At 42.3% G+C, this 21579-nt stretch overlaps 1 protein-coding gene across 9 annotated transcripts in view; it reads right to left on the minus strand.

Moving 5' to 3' along the window:
- The window catches only part of ARIH2 (ariadne RBR E3 ubiquitin protein ligase 2), a 45604-nt gene that overhangs the window by 2073 nt on the left and 21952 nt on the right, over positions 1–21579 (minus strand). For 8 of the 9 annotated variants that reach the window (XM_032647695.1, XM_032647694.1, XM_032647689.1 and 5 more), the window contains 11 exons: positions 14755–14822; positions 11956–12019; positions 10334–10484; positions 9075–9196; positions 7710–7819; positions 6227–6344; positions 5184–5234; positions 5072–5093; positions 2284–2435; positions 1309–1452; positions 643–711 (listed from right to left, as the gene is read on the minus strand). In XM_032647695.1, coding sequence (XP_032503586.1) covers positions 643–711; positions 1309–1452; positions 2284–2435; positions 5072–5093; positions 5184–5234; positions 6227–6344; positions 7710–7819; positions 9075–9196; positions 10334–10484; positions 11956–12019; positions 14755–14762 — 1011 coding nt within the window. In that variant the 5' untranslated portion in view covers positions 14763–14822. The remainder of the gene's footprint in view (positions 1–642; positions 712–1308; positions 1453–2283; positions 2436–5071; positions 5094–5183; positions 5235–6226; positions 6345–7709; positions 7820–9074; positions 9197–10333; positions 10485–11955; positions 12020–14754; positions 14823–21579) is intronic. The other variant, XM_032647696.1, reaches the window with a different exon arrangement.

The raw sequence follows: 21579 nt of genomic DNA on the forward strand, positions 1-21579 counted from the left end.
TGTTGGTACAATCATATACTGGAACATTTATGCAACTATTACAAAATGGCATTTTCCAGCTGGGTAAATAACAACAGCTGCAAAAACAATTAGTTGTAACAAAAAAATGTTACATATATAACCTTGATTATAGAAATAATATTAATTTTAAAAGGCTGGAAAACACTAACAGCTGTCATTTCTTTCTGGTGGGATGATAAATGATGTAAATGTTTTTCTAAGTTTTTCAACATTTAAACAATAAGTGTGAATTACTTTATAATTGGGGGGAAACAACCCAACATCTAAGATGAAAATTAAACCAAGATGCAAAAAATGTCCATTATTTAGGAACATGCAAGCTGCACATCCTCCCAAAGCATGGGCACTGGCTCCCAAGTGGCAACAGACATTTTCAGCCAGTCACCCCAAAAATATAGTTGTTCACTGGCTTCAGTATATCTGCCTTCCTATTACACAAAATACCAGCACCTGAGATCTACTTTGGAAATGCCTAGGGGAGAAATAAAATTTTACAATTGCCAGTTTTGATTTTGCCCTCCCAATAACCAGGCATCTGGTCCTTGCTCTCCTGCAAAGTGCAGGTAGAGAAGGGCAGCTCTGAAGCTAAGAGAGCAGAGAAGAAGAATCGCTTTGCCTTACCAGCTTCTTCCTGGGTCCAGACTCCATGTAGTATGCATATGGGTACGTGTACTGCAGGGTGTATCGACACTGCAATAGAGAAGAGAAGGGACCTGTTATCTATGACCCTAACTACATGGATCTCAGGTGGCTTTTACAGTTCTACCCCACCATGCAAATTAGCCTGGCTCAACGGGTATGGGCCTGAAAGAAATGAGGCCAAGGCAAATAAAAGATGAATTGGGGGACAACATGGCAAAAACTGAAACAAAAATGGTCACAGAACACCCACAGTTCCTTTTCCACACTGTGATTTATTACCAGCAGCTGCCTCAACGGCTCTTCCCTCGAGTCGGACATCAGAGTCCACACATCTATCTCAATACTTGTCCAAAGACAATCTCTTATTTTCCTTTGAGTGATGCATGGATGGGACAAAAGAAGAAAAGGGCTCTAGTTTTCCCTGCAGTTCTTTCCCTGCAGGCCGAGGCACTGGAATACTCTTCTTAAAATCCCCTGGACATCCACAGAGGGCTGGGTCCTCAGTGGGCACAGCCCAGCAAAATGTGGACCCATAAGCAGGAGCATGCAGGACTGCACAGGGTGCTGAGCCCCCTGCCCCCTACAGTGCCTCCCACCCTCAGAGGTCTGGGCCTGACAGGGCTGGAAGAGTGAGGGGGTACAAACCTTGGCCAAGAGCTTGGCAGCATTCTGTAGGTACTGCCAGTCGATCCATGTCCCCAGATTATTCATGACCCTCTCCTGAATCTTCTCGTGAATCCGCTGGTATGTCTGTGCCTCCAGCTGCAAGCTCTTGTTGTGGTTCTCCCACTACAGGGTTCAGAGGAGGGAGAAAGCTGCAGGAGTCCCAGGAAGGTGGAGATCCAAAAGGAGTTCAGAATGGCCACAGCCTCATCTAGCTGATGGGGACTGTGTATCCTTGGGATTGCAGGAGGGGGGCTTCCTCAGTCCACACTACCAACCCTGTCCAGAGCAGCTGTCTGCCTGCCATATCACTCTACCCCGCTGCGGCAATAGGACTCGAGCCCTGAGGATGAAGCAAAACTAGGTAACTACAGGTCTCTTGTGCTTAGAAACCAAATGTCCGGGCTTCTGAAGGGTCTTCCTGGGATGAACTGCCCTCTGAATCTGACTATTAAGATGGCACTGGATTAGGGGGAGGGGCAAGATAGGGGTAGGGGATTAAGAGATACAAACTACTATGTGTAAAATAAGCTACAAGGATATACTGTACAGCACAGGGAATATAACCAACATTTTATAATAACTATAAATGGAGTATAACCCTTAAAAATTATGAATCACTATGTTGTACACCTGAAAATTATATAATACTGTCAGTCAGTTATACCTCAATTAAAAACAAACAACAAACATGGCACTGGATGGAAAAGACTGTCTGATGATCCTTCATTATCCTTCAATTCATCATTCAAACAAGGTCAGCATGTCCTTCCTTGTTAGCTGTGGCCGCCCTGTGGAGCCTGAAAGCCATATCTATGGAGGCACCACACAGGCCACTGCAGGAGTTCCACTTCCTGACTTCTGTGTGAGCATGCTGGCTGTGGCTACCAGTCACTGGGAATTTCACCCAGCAGGCCAAATGGAAGAAGCCCACCCTCCAGGCTTCTGGATGCCTACCCTCTCAAAGTAGAACAAATACTTCTTGAGGGCCTCCCTGGCCTGGGCTTGCTGGCTCTGATTGACAATGTCAGGGTTCTCCTTGTACCGACTGCACTCATAGTACTCGCTGCCGTGGGTCTTCCAATCTCCTAGACACATCCAGCAGAAGTCTACACAGAATAGAGAAAGAAGTATTTACACACACGAGACAAGCCCACATTCCTCCAAAGTCATAGGCAAAGCAGGAAAACAGATCCTGCTCTGGGTGGGGGGTGGGGGGGTCACCTATCCAGAACTCTCCAAGGGTGACTCTTTACAGAGGGAATGTATACCTCTCATCCCTGTCACATTCCACTGTCCCTGTAAGCCTGTCCTTGCTGATGTGAACAACAGCCTACGGATAGTCTCAGTTTCATGAACACATATGCTTTGTGCCGTTTAATCCAACACAAGCAGATGCTGACTGTACAAGGCCACTGGTCTGCTGTGCCAATGCCTCTGTGACAAGCAGAAACTTGTCCAACTGAAGCCCACCTGGTCATTCAGAAAACACATGTGCCCTCCTGACTATGTCCCACTCTCAACACCTGTCCTAGGTGTTGTACATGAAACTGGAAAGAAAGACTTTTCCCCCTTTTCTTCTGTCTTAAACAGCACATTTTTATGGGAATTCCCTGGCAGTCCACTGGTTAGGACTCGGTGCTTTCACTGCCGTGGCCCAGGTTCAATCCCAGGTGGGGGATCTAAGATCCCACAAGCCATATAATGAGGCCAAAAAAAAGAAAAAGCACATTTTCATAAAACCTACCCAATAGTGCATACCCAGAATTATGACTCTGTTTCCATACTGAGGAAGCAAAGAGGGAAAAATAAAGATCCCCTATGGATGCTATACATCCGAACAATTATTGTGACTTAATGGAGAGGGGCCAACCACAGTTCTATGTTCTGTCTCTGCCAGAGACCCCGACAGTGGTAAACCCTGTTTCCCAGGAATCACTCCATAAGTTGGCTCAATGACTTCCCAAAAGGGACTTCTGTAAAATCTGGAGAAGTTAAAGCTAAAGCCAAATCAAGAGACCCAGAGGTCGTTCACTTCTCTTCTCCTAGGAGGCTTCATTGAACAGTGGCAATATTGCTTTCTCCTCAGTCAGCTAGGTTGTATTTGCTACTGTTTTAAATACTACTACATTGCTTAGGGTTGCGTGTACAGGTAGTAAAACTATACAGCAATGTGAGGGACGGAAGTTAACTCTGGGCAGTAAGGGATGGGGAGACTATGACTGAGGAGGGACACACAGAGGACTTCCTCAGTACTAGGAATGTGGTGGGTACTCGCGTGTTCACTTTGTCATTTCTCTTTAAACTGTACGTATGTCTTGTGCACTGTTCTAAGTGGATCATATATGTCCCTCTCATTCAAACATGCAGAAAAGCTAGGGTGTGATATCACTGAGGAAATGTGCCACTACCCTCGGCCTATCTTCATTCTACACTTCAGGGTCACCACTCCAGTTTAAAACCTTGCCTCGTCTACTCTGATTACAGTGTGCTCCTGGGAGAACACAGGAATATCATAAGTCAGGCTCTTACAAAGAGAAACTCTCATGGCCTCCTGGTCGGCATCTAAGCAGCTGTGTAAGAAACCTATCTAGGGCTTCCCTGGTGGCGCAGTGGTTGAGAGTCCGCCTGCCGATGCAGGGGACACGGGTTCGTGCCCCGGTCCGGGAAGATCCCACATGCCGCGGAGCGGCTGGGCCTGTGAGCCATGGCCGCTGAGCCTGCGCGTCCCGAGCCTCTGCTCCGCAACGGGAGAGACCACAACAGTGAGAGGCCCGCGTACCCCCCCAAAAAAAAAAAAAAAAAAAAAAAAAAAAGAAACCTATCTAGACATATTTTCTACCCAAAGGAATTTTATTTCTTTACTTGATCTGGCAGGAAAGGAAAGCAAAACCAACAGGTTCTATGTAACCTACAACTGATAGATGACGGAGGCCTGAAAGGCCAAAACCCCCTCTGAAAACTTTATAAAACCTCAGAGGAGGACTACCCTGGTGGCACAGTGGTTAAGAATCCACCTGCCAACGCAGGGGGACACGGGTTCGAGCCCTGGTCCAGGAAGTTCCCACATGCCACGGAGCCACTAAGTCCGTGCACCACAACTACTGAGCCTGAGCTCTAGAGCCCGCGAGCCACAACTACTGAGGCCTGTGCGCCTAGAGGCCGTGCTCCACAACAGGAGAAGCCACTGCAATGAGAAGCCCACGCACTGCAACAAAGAGTAGCCCCCACTTGCCACAACTAGAGAAAGCACACGCACAGCAACAAAGACCCAACGCAGCCAAAAATAAATAAGTAAATATATATATATATACATATATATATATAAAACCTCAGAGGAAAACTATTATTTTACTGCCTCCAGTAAAACCATGTACAGCCTGCTTAAAAGGTATCTGTAAGGCAGCCCAGATAAGCCCCATGCTACTTACCTGCCTTGCCAAAAATGAAAAGAACACACTAAAACCTTCTTCTTGGATGACTGAGGATTCACGAGGGCCTAATAGTCACCCCAAACTTGACTTCTGACTACATGCGTCAGTGAGACGGCAGTGGGATTATAAAAGGGACCGAAAAAATAAATCAATAAATGCTTTAATCTGGTTATCATGACTATAAATGACTGAGGCTGCCCTCTGTTTTATCACTTCACCACAAAAGCACTCACTAAATAAGCAGTGGAGACCCATGCACAAGAAACAAGAGACTGTGCCACTGGGCCTTGTACATCAAGCCTGGGACTCACCGTGTTTACACTTGGAGCATTGCTGTCAGAGGGAAACAGAAGAGAACATGTTAAGAGCACGCTGACCAAAGGTTCCATGTCACATAAGCAAAACGTACAGGCGTCTGCTCACCATGTGATTGCAGCCTCCGTTCTTCTCGATGCAGATGTTGCACTTGGGACACTGAGGAGACAGAAGGGTGCCATTAGGCTCATGCACCATCAGGCCGGTTCTAAGACATATTACACAAAGCTCCCGGCACCCGTGCCCAGTAGCTCATCGTGCGAGCACTTCTGGGGAGGAGCATCTCACTTAAATGTGGCGGGTCGCTGAGGCTGGAACAGCAATTCAAGGAAATGAGGTCAGCATGTTTGGCTCTGAAACACTCCAAGCACCATCTGTCCCTGCCACGAGGCCGCTCAGATTAAGCACAAGCTGAGTCAGTAGAGAGCTTGCCTGCTTGGGAGGAATGCCAAAGCAGTGTAAGAGCTGCCACACTGGACCAAGTCCTCATCAGCTTGCCTGAACTTCTGCTTCCAGGAGAGGCCAAGGAAATAACCTCTAAAGCTCGCTCTCATTTGAGAGATGCCAGCAACCCCAGGCAGCAATGCAGAGATCAGTCTGATGCTGTGCTCTTCCATCGCCATGAAAAGGACTATGCTTAATGATGTCATGGTCACAGCTGTGCTTGTGGGTGCATCAACTCAGCGTGTGACTGGCACAGGGTACAGCCTTGAGTGCTGAGTCGTACAGAACTCAAGGGGCTACAGGCCATGCTTTCCCATGGGAAGGTTCCAGAATGAGAATTGGGCAGGCTTGGGCTTGCATTAGAGTTCTGCTATTTATTATGTGTGGCTATCAACTACCTCCCTCCCAGGGCTGTTAAAGCTTGGGAAGCATTCAATAAAACCTAGTCTTCTTCTAATTAGTTTTCCTAAGGGTCAAACTTCTCCAAGCATTTCAGCAATTTATTAAAATAAATGCACTCGGTGCACACTATGATAAATTGCTACAAACTCTGCCAGATCTGGGCAGCCTCCATCAAGAGCCCTGAGGCCCTGATCAAGAGCCTCCATCAAGAGCCCTGTTCTGCTCTCAGATGGTACATCTCCTGGGCAAGGCCCTGGGTAGCACTAAGGAGGGCAGATCCATGACAGGTAAGATACAGTCCTTACGTCTTTAGTGTGAGCACTAATGTAGTTGGCTGTTTCAGAGTCGTCTGCACACTTCGTGAGCCATTTCCGAATTGTGGCGCAGTCTGTGGGGGCGTGATACATCTGACGACACTTGAAACTTAAAACCAGAAAAGATAATTGTTAGGTCAGATCCTGTGTTCTTCATTTTCCTTCTGTCCAAGCCAACAGATCCTGAATTAGAGCTTTTCAAAGAGGTAACGTCACCTATTAAGGCATCTGAGACCTTTTCTTACCCAGGATTATACTGAAGTACTGTGTGAATTTCTCTCAATAAACCCAAATGAAATGTTTGTTTGAAATATCTTATGTGGTGTCAATCCTTCCTGACAGGATATCACATTCAGAATTCAGCTTCCCAAAGGGCATGGGGATGCATTCTAAGATACCTCAACTCAGGCCCAAGGCAGGAATGAGATCCAGTTCTGGGAGCCTTGGCTTATCTCCAAGTCAGATGTGCACACAGGATGCACAATGCCAGCACTTGTGCAATCTGTAGGGGGCATGATACATCTGACAATGCTTGAAACTTAAAATCAGAAAAGAAAAACACTCCAACATTCATCAGGCCAGGCTCCCATGTTTTTAATTTCCCTTTTGTCCAAGCCAACACAACGTTATGGATAAAGGCTCTCAGGCAGGTAGTCTAACACATGTCCCAGGGAAAAGAAATAATGCAGGACACAAAGGATGGAAAGCAACCACATGAGTGGTTCTTAACCTTTGGTGAATCACAGACTCCCTCAACAACATCTTGAAAGGCAGGCACATATGCACACATACCACATTTTCTACGTACTTTCTCTGAAGCCCCACCATGAATTTTCCAGGGAGGCATGAATTGGGGACAGGTCTGGACCTAAATTATGGCTCTGCCATTACCTTGCACCTCAATTTCCTCACCTATAACATAAGAGTAACAACAGTACAATCATACACAGTTGTTGTGATAATGAAGGTAAAATGATCAGGACAGAGCATTTCCTCTGGTAAGCCTTCAGTATACTTTAGCTATTCCCATCATGTCTACTGAATAGAGTAAACCCCAGGTAAATATAAACACATTTATGGATTATAGTGTTATAAAATTAGCAGAAAGGCCAAGAGAAAGATTAAAACGTTGATGGTTGTTGCTTTCAAATACAGTAGTATGTGAATTATCTGTGCAGGTAGATACACACCCATACAGACATGCAGTCTCTGGGCCATGAGTCTCAGCAGCATAAACCACAGCACATTCCCCAAGAATCTGTGCCCCTTTCTTGTCTCCAGACTGACTATTATCAAACATCTCATGGAACATGAGATGCTAGGTACAAACCCTGCCCACGTGGAACAGAGCTGCTCTTCTGGCTCAACGACCCTGCCTCTCCCAGCCCCACCCTCACAAGAGCAACAGCAGTGATGCTTTAGAGCAGGTGAAGGCACAAGCCCAGGGCTGCTCAGCACCCACACTCACTCTTACCAGAAGACCTCGTTGCACCGATTGCACTGTACTCGGCGAGCTCTGGGCTCCTGTACCCGGATAACCATGGGGCAGTCTGCACCAGGGCACAGCTGGAGCTGGTAGTGACTCTGTGAACACACCAAGGGGAGGAATGATGAGGACATCCCCTAGTTGGTGCCTCCAAATTAGAACTCCCTGAGTACTCAAACACCTTCTGTTCTTCCAGCTGATGACTTATATCAAGGGGCTACAGGAATTCAAGATGGATGTTGTGAAGACCAGACACTAGGCAGGTAGTGCAAATGACCTTTGTTTGTTTGCTTGTTTTTAATATTTATTTATTTGGCTGCGTCGGGTCTTAGTTGCGGCACGTGGGATCTTCGCTGTGGCATGCAGGATCTTTCGTTGCGGTGTGTGGGCTCTTCGTTGCAGCATGTGGGCATCTCTCTAGTTGTGGCGCACAGGCTCCAGAGCACACAGGCTTAGTTGCCCCGCGGCATGTGGGATCTTAGTTCCCCAACCAGGGATCAAACCCGAATCCCCTGCATTGGAAGGCAGATTCTTGACCACTGGACCACCAGGGAGATCCCTGAAAATGACCTTTGAATGCTTAGCTTAAACTGGGTAGCAACTCACTAGAATGCTCTAAGATTACATGACAAAATGGAATACAGAAGTGTGTCTCTGAAATGAAAGGGCATAGGGACCAGGGCTGGAAAGGAACACAGACCACTCAGCTGTGCATAAGACTCTGAGGGGCTCAATGACCCTCAGGCATCTACCAAAGGCAGAAAACAGCACAAGGAATAAGGCATTGCTTTTCCTGTGGCATGTGCATGAGACAACCCAGACCGTCAATCAATCCAATAAGCTTGGGCATGAAAGACAAAGATGAAAATTATGCTGCATGGAACCAACAAGCCTGAACAGGTAGCGCAATAGAGGGGAAGGACTGCAAAACTGACCATGCTGAAAACCTGAACAAGTTTTCCAATTGCCCGAAAAGCAACACCTCTTCTTTGTGCTGAACCACACAGTGAACTGAACAGAACAGCAACTCCTGAGATATGCCTGACTTGTGTTTATCCCCTGACATACAACAGCTTGTTTAAGCAACTCTGTATAAGGTGGGGATGCCTGACCATTCTACAAGAGAAAACCAAGGCTCAGAGAGGTAAAATAATGGGTCAAGGGATATATAACAAGGAAGCAACAGACCTGGGATTCACTAGCACTCTAGTAGTTTTCAAACTGTTTTAAAGCCATGGAGCTCTTTCTTCAAACAAAAGCATCTACTGGCAGTCTAGTCTATAAAGTAACTGGTAAGCATCTGATGAAAAGCAGGCCTGGGAAGACAGAGGGCACAACAGGGGCTGGGCATACCTCCACATAGTCCCTGAAGAGGTAGCGTCTGTATTTGTCTCTCAATTCTTCATTGGGCAGCAATGGAAACACAAAGTCCTCTGGTGTTCGAAGCGGGCAGTCCTGAGCCATGCAAGAGACACCTGTTGAACAAAGATAACCTGATGGACAACTGTATCGCAGAAGACACAGCGATAATATATTTGCTGAGTTCAACCAACAAATTCAGATTCTATGTAAGGAACCCCTAAAGCATCAGAATTTATTCAAAGAAGAGAGAAATTAATATATTTGCACAGTGATGCAACTAAAATATTATTCCAAATTAAATAGGATAGGGAATTCCCTGATGGTCCAGTGGTCAGAACTCGGCATTCTCACTGCCAGAGCCCTGGTCGGGGAACTAAGATCCCATAAGCCGCACAGAGCCACCAAAAAAACCCCAACAAAAACAAAACAAATTAAATCATATATATCACAAACAGCACCAATAAAAAACAAAACTGTTTAAAATATCCTATAGGGTGGGCTTCCCTGGTGGCGCAGTGGTTGAGAGTCCGCCTGCCAATGCAGGGGACACGGGTTCGTGCCCCGGCCCAGGAAGATCCCACATGCCGCGGAGCGGCTGGGCCCGTGAGCCATGGCTGCTGAGCCTGCGCGTCTGGAGCCTGTGCTCTGCAACGGGAGAGGCCACAACAGTGAGAGGCCCGCGTACCACAAAAAAAAAAAAAAAAAAAAAAAAAAAAAATCCTATAGGGTTATTAACTAACAATTTAGTTCTGTGATGTTTAATATCACATGCATGTGATTACCGTCAATACAATGAGATTTTGCAGACACAATTAAAGTAATGCTGATTTAGTTTCAAATATCAAGTCATAGTTAAATATTCCTTTAACTGATCATCAAGTTTGATTTGTGCTTATATTTCCTAAATAACAGCTAACTCTCTAGGTGTTTCTGAGTTATGGCTGCCACTCTGAGAATCAAGATAGATACGGTAGGCAGCTTAAAGGACAGTTCTCCCAAAAGGCAAGAGAAGGTAGCCTTGCATTCACACCAACGTTTACATATATGCTCAAACATTAGCCTTAACTCTCTCATTTTGCTCAGGTCTAAACGTTGCCATTGTTCAGACAGATGTGTTTGGAAACCAATGGTTCAGACAATAAAAACTTCAATTAGGCTCACAAGAAAACAGTTGACCTGAGAACCTGAAAGGGCAGAGCTAAAGCTAAATACTTCATGCCAGCCTTTTATAAATCCTATGGCAGACTCACCCACACCCACGCCGTCCTTGACAAGTACTGAGCAGTGTTGCTCCCAGCAGCTGCGGCAAAACTGGTGCTGACAGGCTAGAGACAATAGGTTTTCCTTCCGCACAAACTGCATACACACTGCGCAGTGGTGAGGGGGATGGGTTGTGGGGACCTGGGGAGAGGCAGAGTGATATGAGCCATGGGAGGCAATTCTGACCCCGCAACAAGTGTCAGAATTCAATTGCAATGTGTGCACTCTGCGAGTTCCAGTTTTGAGCAGAAAGCATATTATCAGGAAGGCTTTCTGAAGGAGGTGGTAACTGAACTAGGCTTGATGAATCACTAGGATTTAGAGAGGCAGAGAGAAGATGGAAATGAGAACTAACAGTAGTTTATAACATCAGGCTGAAAAGACCAGGATTTCAGAACTGTCAAGGTCCTTAGAGGTCATTCAATCCACCTTCTTTCCGAGACTATTGGGTTTCTTTTGAAAACTGCCCTCATTCAGCACAGCACAGAGTTGCTCCTCAACAAGTACTACAAACCCAGCCATATAGGTGCTTAGAGGCTGAGTGTGAGCCTCTAACAGCTCACGATGCAGTTTTACGTGTCAAAGACAGTGGTTTTCCCATATCAATATGTCCAAAACATACAGTATTACAGTTTTTACCGAGTTACAACTCATCCTTAATATACCAAAGAGATGTCACATACAATTAATTTAGAGAGATGAGGAAGGCTTCTACAAGGGAAGAAACTCTTCTAGTTTGTGGGCAAATAACTGTAAAGCTTAAACTCCAGAATCCATACCATGCTACACAAACTGGCAAAGACAATCTGGGGACCCCAGCCAAAAACACTAACCAATGAAAAAGTCCACTATATGTTTAACATTAGGTTCATGTTAGTTTACTGGGAATACAAAAAATAACTTGAGGAAAAGGACCGTATTCTCATGTTTGTCCAGTATTCTCCTAGAAATTTTCTCCTAAGAGACTGAAGAAGTTATGTGGTGATCTGAGCCCCAATTCTCCCTCCTGAGAGTGCTTTTAACATGGCCCTCATTCATTTGACAAATGCTGACTGAACTCTCAGATACAGAGGAAATTGCTATACATTGATTCCTAAACTTAAAAAGCATAGGGGAGCTGAAAAGATATGAGTGAATTACTACAACATACACGTAAAGGTTTAAAGATATAATTAGAGGAGTTTGGAGGGGAGTGGTCCCAGGAGATAGGTTTTGTGAGCGATGGCTTGGATGTGGGTCTCTAAAGATGAGTTCCATTTCCACAAGCAGAGATGGGGACAGAATCTGGACATTCCAGACCAGGGAAGGCACAAGCAGAGTCAAAGAGGCATGTGGTGAGTGGGAACACCAAGAACACAGCAGGAATAGAGTACAGGCTGTATGTAAGTGCAAGGAAAAAGGTGAGGCTAGAGAGGGCAGGCAATGATTCACTCCTCATCTATGAGGAAAATTTCCAAACTATAATGGAAATGGAAGATTTAGGCCTATGCTGGAACAAATATCATGGGCATACTGCACTACAAACAAGGCAAGATGGTTCTCAATAACAATGTGAGCCACAGAAAGAGCCACGGGCAACAGGAGAAGCCTTATTCAAGGAGGAGACACTCACATGTTTTGACGGATTGGGCTGAACTCGAGCCTCAACGAGCAGTTGAGCACAATTAGACTTGTATCTACAAAACAAAAAGCAGAAGTAAAGGGAATCAGAACCTGAAGACAAATAGTTTTACTTCTGAACAAAAACAGGATAGACCAACATGTGTTGCAGTCACACTAAAGTGTCTTTGTCTTTTAACTACCTTCTCGCAAAACCAAGCTGGCTTTTTACCTTACTACAAATACTTTCTGCTTTTTCAATTTTTTTAGCTCTCAATTGGTATAAGAATAACAACTCTGTCCTAAAGGCACTCAACTATAAGAAAAATACTTATGAAGGACCATATCTGCTTTAAGTCCCTTTCTGGAATTACAAGCAAATATCTCTATGTCTTCAGAATAGGAAAGGATATCTTCAAGACACAGAAAAAGCAAAGCATAAAGGAAAACTCTGTATGCTACATTTAAGAACTTCAATTCAGGGAATTCCCTGGTAGTCTAGTGGTCAGGATTCTAGGCTTTCACTGCTGTAGCCCAGGTTCAATCCCTGGTCAGGAAACTGAGATCCCGCAAGCCAAAAAAACTTCAGTTCATCAGAAGACAAGATAAAGTGAAAAGCCAAGCTATAAACTGAAAGATAATTCAATACATATACAACTGGTAAAGAACTGATATTCAGAATAAACAAAACAAAAACTCCTAAACGTCCATTTGAAATGAAAAACAACAATTAGAAAAATGGGCAAAAGACATAACAGGCATTTCACAGAAGAGGAAGCACAAATCACATAGGAAAAAATGATCAACCTCCTTAATAACCTGGACATTGAAATTAAAGACAACCAGATGCCATTTACACCCACCAGACTGTAAAACTTTAATTCTGACACTCATACACCACTAGTGGGTATATAACATGGTACAATCACTTTGGACAACATTTTGGCATTATCTAGTAAAGCTGAAGTAACACATACTCTACAGACGAGCAATTCACTTTCTGTACTTAACCCTAGAAAAATTATGTGACACTATAAGTCATGTACAACAGTTTTCAGAGTTGCATTATTTTTAACAGCAAAAAACTAAAAGCTCACAAATAGTTTTTGACAGGAGGACGGATAAGATGTCATGATGTTCAACCTTGTTAATTTAAAAAGTTGAAGAATACATATGATATGATTCCATGCCTGTAAAGTTCTAAAACCATACAAAACTAAAAGATATATAATTTAAGAATAAATAAGAAAATGATCAATACCGAATTCAAGGTACTGGTCACCCTGGAGAAGGAAGGGATTGTAGCCAGGTAGGGATTGCCATCAGAGGTTTCTGAGTAAAGGTCAGAGGGTTTCTTTGTTTGCTTTATTTATCTTTAAAACCTATATACATCATACATATGGCATGTGAGTGCACACTCACACATTTTTGGGAAAAAAAATTTCATAATAATTTAATTCCTTTCTGGAATGAGGTATGGCATAAATACATTTAAAAATAAAAACAGTTATCATGTGGCAATAAAAGTGCCACACAAAGTCCAGGTAATCACATTACCAAGACACCAGGAATCTGAGCAGGGAAGAACTACATCTCATATACACGATTTCCTTACTCTGCCTAGTCAGAATGCCTACTTTAATTTTTATTCCTAGTTCTCACACTACTATTCTTAGTATCTTTATAGCTATCCAAATTGTCTCCATCACCAAGTTAGGCTAGAGAGTTTGGACAGTGCTAGATACCCATTACCGGAACCTATGTGGTTCAAGAGTTTTGGATAGCAGTGCAGACAGGGAAGTTCATCTGGAAGTCTACCTAACTGTATTCAGCTCTTCAGTATAGACAGTGAGAGTGCAGTTAGTGAACCAGGAATGCATTTGCTCTTTCCTGATCAGGCTGGGCTGCTCTGGCTAGTTTGGCCTTCTTAGCCTAGAGAAGGAAAGGCATAATGATCTTCCTCTGCCGATCAACAGAATCACACCATACAGAGAAAGAAGACTCACTGTGGTGTGAAAGAGCAGGGGTAGTGACCAGTGCACTGCTCAGCAGGAGCAGTTTTGTTCTCCAGGAGTTAGCTGGCAGTCCGGAGGCATTTTTGATTTATGGACTTCTAGTAGGTAGACCCCGGAGATTCTTCCAAACCTCCTACAATTCACAGAACAGTCCCTTCACAACAAAGAGTTATCTAGCCCAACACATCAACAGTGCTTAGGATAAGAAACCCTGAGCTAGACAGAAGCACATGCCTCTTAGAGGAACCCCCTTAGAGGATGTGTAAGGAGGAGGAACCCCTCCTCCTGACAACTTCCAGGACACCTGAGACTCCAAGCTGTGTGCCTCAAGGGCTCTGGTTCTGGAAGTGCGGGGTAAACTAGCTGACCTTTTCTCTGAAGGTAATATGCACTATGTCATGATGTATTTCTCACTTGATGTGTCTGAAAGAAATAACTGGAGATACTGTCAAGTGTTATCTAGAAGGGCACTGATTAAAAATTAACAATGGCATAAAAAATTTGACCTAACTTCACTGTACAACAACAGGGGTTTGGAAAAGTATGGAACATCTATATAATAAAATACTGTGCCAGCATTAAAACTGGGGTAGAAAGAATATGCTGAAAACATGGGAAAATGTTCACCATATACTGAGAAAAAAAAGGCTATATACTATGATCCAGTGTTTTAAAAATATAATCTGCACACTGTAAGGACATTCTCCAAAACATAAACAATAATCATCACTGGGCGGGTAGGCAGAGAGAGGAGCTATGGGCAATGCCATCTCTTCTTCCTCCCCCAAACACCTTACCTGTCCATTATCTCTGCGACTTGCCAGTGGAAATTAACTAATATAAGTTTAGCAACTGAATGAGATACCTAGAAAGAAAAAAAAAAAGAAATCAAATTATAATGTAGTTTCTTTCAGAGTGCTCTGCATTTTGAGAAATGCATACATTCATCTCTATTGCAGGCCCAGGCTTGACTTTCAAATTCTTCCTCTTGGTTCTCTGTTTCATCTTTTAAGTTCAGACTCTTATAGTCTTAGTGATTTCTTGGATCTCTTGATTTTTCGATCTTTGTTTTCATTAACGACCCTTCAAAGAAATTAGTTTGATTTGAAACTTATGCGAAACCATCCTATCTACAGTAAATAACGACCCAGCATCCAATTTAAGAAAAAGAGCTGTTAGGTTCCCTAATGTGATTTGTTTCCTCAAGCTGCTGTAGGAGGCTATACATGGTAAGTGCACCTCTAGTTAGGCCTGTTACTTGTAGAAAACCTCAGGCTTGGACTTCTTGTATAAACCCAGAAAAACAAAACAAACAAAAAACACCCCTGTTTAAAATCTCTGAATTTCCCGGCAACTAATGAGCCCTAATTGCAAGGAGAATTTAGAAGTCTCTGGGCAGTCTTTCTGGCCCCTACATTCTCCTTTAAAGCACAATGGTCATGGCTATCAAAGAGCCTCAGAAGGTGCACTGAACTAGCAATTCTACCTCTGTAAATTTTTTCTGAGGAAATGATACAGGATATGCAGTCCCTGAAAAGGATGTTACATAGCTAAGTTTACTGACGCAGAAAGTAGTTCATATATTAATTTTAATGTTAATAGGAGAGTAAGCTAGTTACAAAACAGAACCCTGAACATCAAGACTTGGGTGGGGGCCTAATCTTTTTCTTTTTGGCCGTGAGGCTTGTGAGATCTTAGTTCCCTGACCAGGAACTGAACCCAGGCCTCCAGCAGTGAAACACAGAATCTTAACCACTGGACCACCAGGGGGCCTTATCTTCTAGTCCGGCTCGGGGGGTCAGAAGATTAGGATGTGTTTGGAGGCCTAGATAAGGCTACCCAGAGAGAGCACTGCAAAACACGAGGGTGCTACTGAATCAAGGAAAAACAAGGAGCACACTTCAACCTAGGGAGCCAAGAGAACACACAGAACCTTGGTACTCTGCTCACTGGACTGAGTTTTCATACAGGAGCACCTAGAGCCCGTGTCCACAACAAGAGAAGCCACTCCAACGAGAAGCCTGTGCACCACAATGAAGAGTAGCCCCTGCTAGCCGCAACTAGAGAAAGCCTGCACGCAGAAACAAAGACACAACACAGCCATAAATAAAAATAAATAAAATAAATAAATAAATATATATATATAAACACTTAACAACTGGGGAAAGTCTTCCACTCTTCTTATATGTCCAATTGTGGAGAACAAAAATCTTCCAGCAGAACCAAGACGAACTCTTGCTGGACTGTTTTGACAAGCAACTAACAACCGGTTAGTAGTTAGGATTACATATTATCAAGAACGACTTAAAGCTTTCTTTTATGGATTTATTTATTTATTTTTGGCTGCACCATGCAGCTTGCGAGATCTCAGTTCCCCGACCAGGGACTGAACCCGGGCCATGGCGGTGAAAGCCCCAAATCCTAACCACTAGGCAACCAGGGAACTCCCCCAAAAAGGACTCACAATGAGGTCAAACCTTTCCCAAAAGGAAAATGGGTCCAAGGTGATAACCACTGACAGCCAAAAAAACTAATGACTTAGGAAGGAACACATATGACCATGTCATGTTCAAAACAAATTTGCGGTTCCATTAGATCAATATGTAATAAGAAGATTAAAAGTCTTATTTATTTATGAGTCTAATCGAGGAAAAGACTAGAAACTAAGAACTAGGAAGTTCTTGCCCCAAAATTTGGAACCCCAAGGTAATTACAGATTAATCTGAGCTTCTCCCCACAGAGATAGAGTCCACCATTCTCTCCATCACAGGGGTCAAAGAGGGCCCTTCTCAATAATAATAGGTCACTATTTCCAGCATGCCTGGGACTATTACCCCTGTCTAAACTGCAAACCCTTAGCTGGTGGAATGTGTCCACTTTGGATACTCACAAGACCATGAGGCAAGAATAGTTAGGATGAATTTAAACAAAGACTCTCAAGAGCAGAAATAAGATGTTTTCGTATCCCCCCACCTCCTCCCCAAAATGTTAGAGCTATTCTCAAGAATCATGCTTGAAAATATATATAATACTTCAAAAGTTCAGTGGGTATAACTGCCAATATGAATTCAATTTTGGTTCACAGTTTGACAAAATGTTGATTTTAATTGCTGAATTTCAATCTATTTGGAACTGCTGACAGTGGATATACTATTCTTTATACACATGTACCAGGCAATATAAACTCCCTTGTCGCCAAATTCAACAAACATAACACCCCTCTTGGTCTCTGTGATGAGTCTCGCAGACCCTGTTCAGGTACACTAAATGTGCTCTTCCTCCTGAATGTCCATCTTGTCATTGGAGACATCACACTCCTACACCTGCATCAGCATTTTCCTCTATGTCGCCCTCTTCCTTACCACTCCACCCTCTTCCATCACCACCATTCCACTGCACAATCTCTAGTCCTGCCTCTCCTAAACACTTCCATCAGAAGGGCTTCACTATCACCTGGACAAAGGAAAGGTATCTTATATACTGACATGCCAGTGTCTATTGTCTGCCCGCCACCCCCACCCCCCGCCACCCACAGCCCCCAGGATGAGTTTCCTAAAGCCTCCATGTAACAATTACAATAACAGACTATTCTTAGAGCTTTCACGTCTTACCAGGATCAGTCCCAACCTGTTTAAAACCCATCACTGCTCTCCAGTACTGACAAGATGAACCTTATGCGTTAGTCAAGAGTCATTAGGACCCACTGCAGAACCACTGCCCTGAGGAGTCCAGCAATAGACCAAATGATTCCAGCAACCCCAAGAGGCTCCCTGACTGTTCTCTGCCAAGCATGCCCTTCTTCTTCTTATACAGCAAATATTTGGAAATTAAAGAACATACCTCTATAAAACCTGTGTGTCAAGGAAGAAATCACAAGAAAAATTAGAAAATGTTTTGAACGAATGATAATGAAAATAGCACATAATAAAAGTTGTGAGATGCAGCTAATATAATGCCAAGAGGGAAATTTACAAATGTAAGTATTTATACTATAAAAGGTCCAAAAATCAATGACATAAGGGCCTACCTTAAGAAGCTAGAAAAAGATGACAAAACTCAAAGTTAAAAGAAGAAAAAAGATAAAAACAGAAATAAAATCCAAAACAAACAGTGAAAATCAATAAAGTCCAAAAGTTGATTCTTTTTTTTTTTTTTGCGGTATGCGGGCCTCTCACTGCTGTGGCCTCTCCCATTGCGGAGCACAGGCTCCAGACGCACAGGCTCAGCAGCCATGGCTCCAGGCCCAGCCGCTCCACAGCATGTGGGATCCTCCCGGACCGGGGTACGAACCCATGTCCCCTGCATCGGCAGGCGGACTCTCAACCACTGCGCCACCAGGGAAGCCCCCAAAAGTTGATTCTTTAAAAAAATCAATAAAGTTGATAAAAACTTTAGCTAGAACAATTAAGAAAAAAAGAGAATACAAATTGCCAATAACAAGGGTGATAAGAGGGACTATCCCTACAAATCTTACAGGTATTAAAAGGAAAATAAGAAAATATGAATAATCAAATGCTAATAAATTTGATATCTTAGATGAGATTGACAAGTTCCTTGAAAACCACTTACCAAAACTGACACAAAATAAAAACTGAATAGCTCTATATCTATTAAAGACATTGAATTCATGATAAAAAATTTCTCACAAAATGCCAGACCCAAAAGTTTTTACTGGTGAATTCTATCAAAACTAATATTAAATAAACACTTCAGAAACTAGAGCAGGAAGGAATACTTCTTCCAAACTCACTTATGAGACTAACATAACCCTGATATAAAAACCTAACAAAAATATAAAAAGAAAATTACAGATAAGCCTTATGAACAAAAACACAAAAATCAATCCAAATATTTTAGCAAATTAAATCCAGCAATATAGAAAAGGCTGATTTAACATGTGAAAACTCCTAAGACAATTCACTGAATTAACAAAATAAAGGCAGAAAAAACCCAAATGACCATTTCAGTAGATGCAAGAAAACTCATTTGACAAAATTCAATAATCATTCAAGACAAAAATTCTTAGCAAATTAGGAAGAAAAATGGAACTGCCTGAATCTAATATAGGGCATCTATGGAAAACATTATACTCAATAATGAAACAGTGAATGCTAAGATCAGGAACATCGCAGGGATGACCACTCTCATCATTTCACTTAACATTATGAAAGCCCTACCCAGGGCAATAAGGAAAGGAAAAAAAAAAAGGACACACACACAAAAGACATAAAAGATTAAAAAAAGAAGCAAATCTGTCTCTATTCCTAAATAAAATGACTATTTACACAGAAAATCCTAAAAGAATCTACAAAACTAGTAGAACTCACAAATTTTGTAAGATAAAAAAATAGAATGCCAATATATAAAAATCAAAAGTATTTCTATATAGCAGCAAACAAATGAAAACTAAAATTTATTTATAAATATATTTTATTTAACCCAATATATCTAAAATATTATTTTAATCCATAGAAACTAATGAACTATATTTTACATCTTTTTTCCATCTAAATCTTCAAAGTCCATTGTATTCAGAATTATAGTACATACCAATCCAAACTAGCCATATTTCCAGTGCCCAACGGCTACATGTGGTCACAGCTACCATACTGGACAACATAGCTATAGACTGAACACAGCAATCAAAATTAATCAAAATCAGGGACTTCCCTGGTGGCACAGTGGTTAAGAATCTGCCTGCCAATGCAGGAACATGGGTTTGAGCCCTGGTCCAGGAAGATCCCACATGCCGCAGAGCAACTAAGCCCGTGTGCCACAACTACTGAGCCTGTGCTCTAGAGCCCATGAGCCACAACTACTGAGCCCGCACGCCACAACTACTGAAGCCCATGCACTCTAGGGCCTGTGCTTCGCAACAAGAGAAGCCACCACAATAAGAACCACGTGCACCACAACGAAGAGTAGCCCCCCCACCACCACAACTAGAGAAGGCCCACATGCAGCAAAGAAGACCCAACACAGCCAAAAATAAATAAATTTATTTTTAAAAATTAATCAAAATCAAAGCAGGGGTTTTAACCACTGGACAGCCAGGGAAGTCCCCAAAGCAATCTTGAAAGAGCAAAGTTGGAGGACTTACACCATCTGACTTCAAGACTTACTATAAAGCTACAGTAATCGAGACAGTGGGGTACTGGCTTAAGGACAGACATATAGATCAATGGAACAGGATAAAGTCCAGAAGTAAACTCATACATTTATGGTTAATTTCCACAATGTAATTCATTGGAGGATAGGATAGTCTTCAACAAACGATTCCGGAATAACTGAACATCATTATACAAAACAAACAAACATAGAACTTAGCTGTTTAGTTCATGTCACACAAAAATTAACTCAAAATAGTTCACAGATTTAAATGAAACTGAAAACTATAAAACTTCTAGAAGAAAACACAGAAGAAAATCTTTGCAACCTTAGTTTTAGGCAAAGATTTCTTAGATATGATACTGAAAGCACAATCCTTAAAAGAAAAAATCTGATAAACTGGACTTCAACAAAATTAAACGTTTACTCTCCAGAGGATGTTATTAAGAAAATGGAAGAGACAGGCCACAAAATGGGAGAAAAAATAATTGCAAATCATATACCTGATAAAGAACTTATTTCAGAACATATAAAGAACTCATACAACTCAATAAGACAAACACCCCAATTTTTCAAAAATGGGCAAAAGATTTGAACAGACACTTCACAAAAAAAAGTATGAATAGCAGATACACACAAGAAGAGATCCTCAATATTACTAGTCATTAGGGAAATGAAATGCAAATTAAAACTACAAGATACTACTTCACACTCACTAGAATGATTATAATGCAGAAGACTGACGATACTAAGTGCTAGCAAGCATGTGGAGAACCTGCAACACTTATATAATGCTGGTGGGAATGTAAAATAGTAGTCACCTCAGGAAACATTTTGGCATATTCTTAAAATGTTAAACATACATTTACCATATGACCTAGCAATCCCACTGCTAGATATCTATCCAAGAGAAATGAGAACATGTCCACATAAAACCCTGGATATAAACAATCACAGCATCATATTTCATAATAGCCAAAAACTGGAATCAACCCAAATGTTCATCAACTGATGAATGAATGGATAAACAAAATGTGGTATATATCTATGCAATGGAAAATCATCATTGGGCAATAAAAGGAAAGCATTACTGACATGTGATACAACATGGATGAACTTTGAAAACATTACGCTAAGTGAAAGAAGCCAGACACAAAAGACTACATATTGTATGATTCAGTTTATATTAAATTTCTAGAAAAGGCAAACTATGCAGACAGTAAGATGATCAGTAGTTTGGTGGGACTGGGAGTGGGGACCAACTACAAATGGATACAAGGGAACTTTCTGGGTGATGAAAATGTTCTATAACTTGGATTGTGGTGATGGTTGTATATTTGTTTACATTTACTAAAACTCTTCTAACGGTACACTTTAAAATGGATGAATTTAATGGAATGTCAGTAATACTTCAATAAAGCTGTTTAAAAATAAAACTGATAGATATATAATAAAGTAAATGCAGCAAAAAGTTAGCAACTATATAATCTAGATGGTATGTAAATGGATGTCCA

This window comes from Phocoena sinus, chromosome 11 (genome assembly GCF_008692025.1).
Source record: "Phocoena sinus isolate mPhoSin1 chromosome 11, mPhoSin1.pri, whole genome shotgun sequence".
NCBI classification, from domain to species: domain Eukaryota; kingdom Metazoa; phylum Chordata; class Mammalia; order Artiodactyla; family Phocoenidae; genus Phocoena; species Phocoena sinus.